This window comes from Akebia trifoliata, chromosome 12 (genome assembly GCF_017979445.1).
Source record: "Akebia trifoliata isolate Shusen 1 chromosome 12, ASM1797944v1, whole genome shotgun sequence".
Lineage (NCBI taxonomy): Eukaryota > Viridiplantae > Streptophyta > Magnoliopsida > Ranunculales > Lardizabalaceae > Akebia > Akebia trifoliata.
The window spans coordinates 33,079,848-33,085,911 of record NC_141386.1 but is presented as its reverse complement, the minus strand read 5'-3'; the positions used below and the strand labels follow the sequence as shown (position 1 = coordinate 33,085,911).

General features: G+C 35.3%; 1 protein-coding gene across 1 annotated transcript; it reads left to right on the top strand.

The window, feature by feature from the left end:
- The first annotated feature begins 231 nt into the window (after nt 1-231).
- LOC147389651 (F-box protein PP2-A12-like) lies at nt 232-2,649 on the top strand. Its single transcript, XM_086419127.1, has 3 exons — nt 232-731; nt 822-940; nt 1,960-2,649. The coding sequence occupies exons 1-3, from the start codon at nt 411-413 to the stop codon at nt 2,372-2,374; spliced, it is 855 nt and encodes a 284-aa protein (XP_086275253.1). The 5' UTR covers nt 232-410; the 3' UTR covers nt 2,375-2,649.
- The last annotated feature ends 3,415 nt before the right edge of the window (nt 2,650-6,064 follow it).

Below are 6,064 nucleotides of genomic sequence, written 5' to 3'. Positions count from 1 at the left end.
AGGGCGTGAATTTAGTGTCCATCGCCATTGGACATTCCATTGTCCACAAATAGCCGAGATTAAAAAATATTCTCTAATATCTCTAAATTATTCTTAAAAAAAAAGTAATCAACGAAAAATTTATATTCTTTTTTTCCATGTAAGGCGTTCGCCGAATATTTTCGGTCCAAGGATGTATGTATTTAATCCTTTAACGCCCAAGTGCGCTCGTTAAATACACGCGTTCTTTTGGTCCAATAGAGCCCGCTCTCTCTCTCTCTCTCTCTCTCTCTCTCTGTGAGGAAAAACAAGGATTGATGCAAATTCGAGAGTTGAATCTTTGGAAGAAAAAGGGGAAGCCCAATTTGATTATCTTCGCCATCATCTTCTCCTATTTTAATTAGGGTTAAAGATTTTGTTTTTCTATTCTCATGGGGTCTGGTTTCTCTGGTCTTGCATCTCAGACTGATAGAAGAGGATCTCCTCCATTAAAGCCAAGTCTCGGTGATATACCCGAGAGTTGCGTTGCTTCTGTTCTTATGTATCTCGATCCAGAAGAAATTTGTAAACTTGCGAGGTTGAATCGAGCTTTTAGTGGTGCTTCATCGGCTGATTTTGTCTGGGAATCGAAATTGCCTTCGAATTATCGATGCCTTATTGAGAAATTGTTGGGTGGGGTTCCAATGAATTTGAGTAAGAAAGAGATTTATGCTAGGCTTTCTCGGCGCAATCTCTTTGATGGTGGTACGAAGGTAGGGTTTTTTGATTATCTGTTTTTTACATAATTGGTTTTTTTTTTTTTTTTGGGTAGTTTTATTGATGGGGGTTTTTGGCTTTTGCAGGAAATTTGGCTGGATAAGAGTACTGGTGGGATTTGCTTGTCGATTTCATCGAAGGCGTTGAGGATAACTGGGATCGATGACCGGAGATACTGGAATCACATACCAACTGAGGAATCTAGGTATAATTTGAACTAAAAATTTGATTTTTTTTTCCCTTGAAATGGATTCCAATTTTTTTTATTTTAAAATTTATGGTTTTTGATGAAATTCCGGTATTTTTCTCTTTTTCTTGCTAAAAATTCAAGTAAAATAGTTGGTTTCTTATAGAGCCTTCCAATCTATAGTGGATTGGTTTGAGAAAATCTTACATCTAAAGCTGTTTGATTGTTTCTTGTGAGGATCCCTCTAATTCAAGAAGCCAGATTATCAATGTGTATTGGGTTCTGGCCGAGGATAGGTTCTGAATTTGATATAATTTAAATGCATAAAAATTATTGATTTGGAAAGGTTCATGATATAGGGAGATTGGATCATCTAGTTTTCTTTGGTGTGGGGTCATAATCTAGTTTATGTGATTCTAACCAGAAGAACACTTTCAGTTTGTTCAATGGATATGGCTTGTTTTATTTAGTTTTAGATTAAAGCCAGTTGACAGTTGTTATGAATTGTTATTTATCTCTTTAATAATTAATAATGATTCCTCATTTTAATATTTTATTTTATGTACTTCTTTAATAAATATGCCCATCCCCAAATATTGGATAAGAGATTGATGATTTGGATCCATATTTGTAAATAATAATATTCTTCAATGCAAATTAATTATAGAAAGAATTAAAACAGATTGACATCTGATCTAAAAAATTAGGGACTAAGGGATTTTTTGAAATCTAATAGAAAATTCTTGGCTTGTCCAAAATCCCCCCCACAAAAAAAAAAAAAAAAAAAAAAGGATCTTTACATTTGATGTATGGTAATAATCAACTTTACTTGGGTATTGTCTAGGAAGTTAATTTGAGAAGCTTGACTATATTATATATGTTGTTTTCTTAACTTTGATGGAATTTATCTTCTATGACTCTTTTTGAGTTATATGAGAATATCACAATATAGCTTTCTATGTTATAATACTTTTGAATATTTCCTTAATGTGATAAAGATTTGAACTGATATAAGGCTCCCTTTCTTGTTTATATAGGTTCCGTAGCATTGCATATCTTCAACAAATCTGGTGGTTTGAGGTCGATGGGGAGGTCGAGTTCTTGTTTCCAGCAGGGACCTACAGACTATTCTTCAGGCTCCAATTGGGCAAGACCTCCAAGAAATTTGGCCGTCGGATTTGTAACTCCCAGCACGTCCATGGGTGGGACAAAAAGCCCGTTCGATTCCAGCTTTCAACATCAAATGGCCAGCATGCCCAGTCCCAATGTTTTTTGGGTGAACCCGGGACCTGGATTGACTACCACGGTGGAGATTTTGTTGTCGAAAATCCCTATGTACCAACCAAGATCAAGTTCTCAATGACCCAGATAGATTGCACCCATACCAAGGGTGGTCTCTGTTTAGATTCTGTGTCAATATATCCTAGTGAGTTTAGAGAAAGATTAAAGTGATTTTGAGTTGCAATTTAGGCTATAATATACATAAGAAAGGGGTGGACAGCCACCAGAAGGAAGAGAAAAGAATCAAATACAGGTTTATTTTTTTTCGGGCTTTCCCCCACCTGTTTCTGAAGCATTTGTAATACAAAAAAATGTGTATATTTTGCTTCTTTGTTTGGTTTAATTTAGTTATTGAACTATGTTTTGTGAGTTTTTTTCTCCAACATATGTCTTGTATAGTTATAGTTGTAGAAATGTTGTGAAGCAGTGCTTGTTGTTGTGTGTCACTCTTGTTTCTTCATTTCCATCTACTTTGCATCATAACTGTAGGATTATTTGTTGTGTGGTTGGTGGATGTGTGGTCCTGACGTCGACAGATTGATGAAAGTTGGTCTTGATTGTAAAGGACAAGGGCGGCTGCAGGGTTTGCCATGTTTCTTGAATCTGTGAGCTTGATCCTGTACACTTTAACGTGGTCAGCTTATGCGATGTGAGGTTCAATGTTGACGTCACTTCAGCATTTTATTCAGGGTTTGCCATGTTTCTTGAATCTGCTCTTGAGCTGGTGCCACCCCAACCCCCACCAATAAAAGAAAGATTGTGGTTCCTGTACACTTTAACGTGGTCAGCTTATGCGATGTGAGGTTCAATGTTGACGTCACTTCAGCATTTTATTCTAAAGGTAAATAGTGCCACCCCAACCCACACTAGATGGTCCCACGTAGACTATCTTTTATGCTCTTAACAAGTTTGATTGGATGATTCTAGAAATTATTTTTTTATATAAATTTTAACACCAAAGAGACCTATGAAATAATGGTCGAGATGGAGAGAAAAAGAGATGGTTTTGATCATTGACATTGGTTGATTTTTCGGCCATAGTCACCCTCCTTGATTGGGATCCATGGATTGTGAATTATTATTCATAGTGTGAGATGTAGTAGTCAAAAGAATCTCATAAGAAATTCCAATTGGAGGGTCAAAGAAATAGAAGTTGTCGCGCGAATATGTACTCTCGAATCTAATAGCGATGGTGTCAAAAGATGTGGTTTTGACTAGAGTGGAGTGGAGGAATAGGATTCGTTTAGCTGACACCAACCCCTTGGGGCAAGGCTTTGATTATGATTCTAATAGGGATGGCAGATGGATCCCTTTCCATGAATGAGATGGACCCAAAAGCCTACTTCTTAAGCTAAATTATAGATATATTTCTTAAATGAGATTGGATGGTTTTGCAGGCAAAGAAGCAAATTCTTTTGAAGTATAAGCCCCAAACATATCTTTCAAATGTCTTCATCAATATATTTTTGACAAAATGGTGTTGATTACGTGTTAGCTTATTCGGTAGATATTTTCTGTGGGAGCTCCAGCTTTTAGACTTGGCATCTCATTCACAAAAAATAAAGAAACTATTAATGTTGCAAAATCAATTTTTCGTTTTTTAAAAAACATACTGTAAAATTTATTTTTCTATGTTAAAATCTTTTTTATTTGGTTAATAAGACTATAAGAGTGTACTTATAAAAAAAAAAGACTATAAGAGTGTAATGCAATTCAATGCATTATATCCATATGTGCTATCTATGGAAAAATGAAATAGCAAAGATAACACATTAGCACAAAACACAAAGATTTACGTGGTTCGGCAATGTGCCTACATCCACAGAACATAATAAGAACAATCACTATTTTCTCACCGGTTTTACAATCCTATAGATCTCTATTTATAAAATTAGGAGTTACTAAAACATGTATATCTCCCCAAAATAGAAACCCCCCAAAAATTGAAAACCCTTAAGAAAATATTACACGATTGCTCTCTGCACCCCCAAGTTCTACTTATCGCAACAGAACCCAAGACATTTACACAATACTATCTATTTATCAAACTCCCAATAAAGACCTAACATTTAAAAATATTTTGTTCATCAATATTAACCATGTAGACAACTTATATGATCTATAACTAAATTACAGACATTTAGTATTAATTGGGTTTAGAAAGGTAGCACAAAAATTCAACACAAACCTAGCTCACAACCAACGAGTTTCTCATAATCAGGTTAGGCCTGAGGATAAAACATGTATGTGCAAGCTTGACCCACTATGTGTGGGTTAATTTGCAGCTCATTTATGCTCTTTAAGACTTATCTAAAGTTTTTGACATGCAAGACAAGGGTGGCCCAAAATTGCTTGATACAATACCGCACTTTTGTTGGACTAAGTGGGCTGATTAAGCAATAGAGGAAGGAAATCGACAAAGATAGAGCTCCACCTTGTTGGACCATGCAAGCGTAGAGAGTCATGTATGTAGTGTGCATAGGGCCAAGATCGAATGGAGCATATATGAGCCCAAAAAGGCGAAATGAGGGGATGAAGCATACAAAGGAGACAGGCATTTTATAGTTTCCCCTGAAGAAAAGTTCTAAGTAACATACATTTTGACACACAGGTATCGATCATCGTTTAATTAATTAACACAGTAGGGCTGGCTTGATTAACACAGTGGAGCTCCCAACCTTCCTAAAGCTTTGGTAAGGCTTCAACCTCAAAAAATTTACATTGGAATCATTTACGGGTTGAACAAAACTGCCTGATTGGCATGCATTCATAGCCCAGGACTAGCCTAGTTCGGGCCAACTCGAAAATCAACCAAGCTTATTTTCCCTACCACAATTAGATAGATATACATGTTTGAATGAAAAGGAAAACATAGAGAAAGAATGAAGATCGCCTTCTTCGTCACGAGGATAATAAAAAAAAGGACCTACTTCATTAAGCCGACAAAACAACGTTACATTGCAAGATGGGCTTAGACCCATAGCTCAGTTGGTTTGACACATTGCAAAGTTTTGTATTTTTTACAATCACCAGACCTTAGACTCTATTGTAGTATTTTTTAGACAACAAAGTTTTGTATGATTTCTTAAGGGAAATAATGGTGGGGTGGACAAAACTTTTTAAACGATCAATTTTAATCTATTTTCAAAGTCTACAGAAAAGAGAGAGTGCGATATATAAATTTACGAATACTTCTTCCCATAAGCAACAAGAGACTAAATAATCAAGACAAATAAACAATAACAACAAAACAAAATTAAAAAAAAGTACAATTAGGAAAGAAGTTTTGAAATATTTTCAATCAAAATTCAAACTCTTTTTTCTATTTTATGTCCTGGGTATCCCCAGCGGACCAGGACATCGAATCTGGGCTTTGCCCAGTCCATAGGCCCATGGTCATGCCCGGCAATACTACTCCCAAGACCACATAAATCATTAATAAAATAATCTTATTAATAAAATCAAAAACTTAATTTTACCTTTTTAACTTTACAAATTCTTGATTGAGATTTCAATTCAACACTTTTTGAATTGAAATGGCTAGGATCACTTATAATCTTCTTAGATGTTTGATTTGATTATAAAGACGAGCCTCCAGAAAAAATTAAATGGGGGAACATGATTCATTTAAGAATCGTGATAATACGCTCTTTTTTTTATTCTCTCTGACTTTGCAGTTCATATAACCATAAATCTTTGTCCTTGTGTATCCCAAAAATAAGAGATCTACGATTCTGTGAAGGGAGCTTATCCAGAGCGTTAGATTATCATGACTCTTCATTTAATTAATTCCAAATCTTCAAGATAAGAGGTTGATCAATGGGCCTAATTACCCATAAAATTTTCAAGGTCTCTTACTTT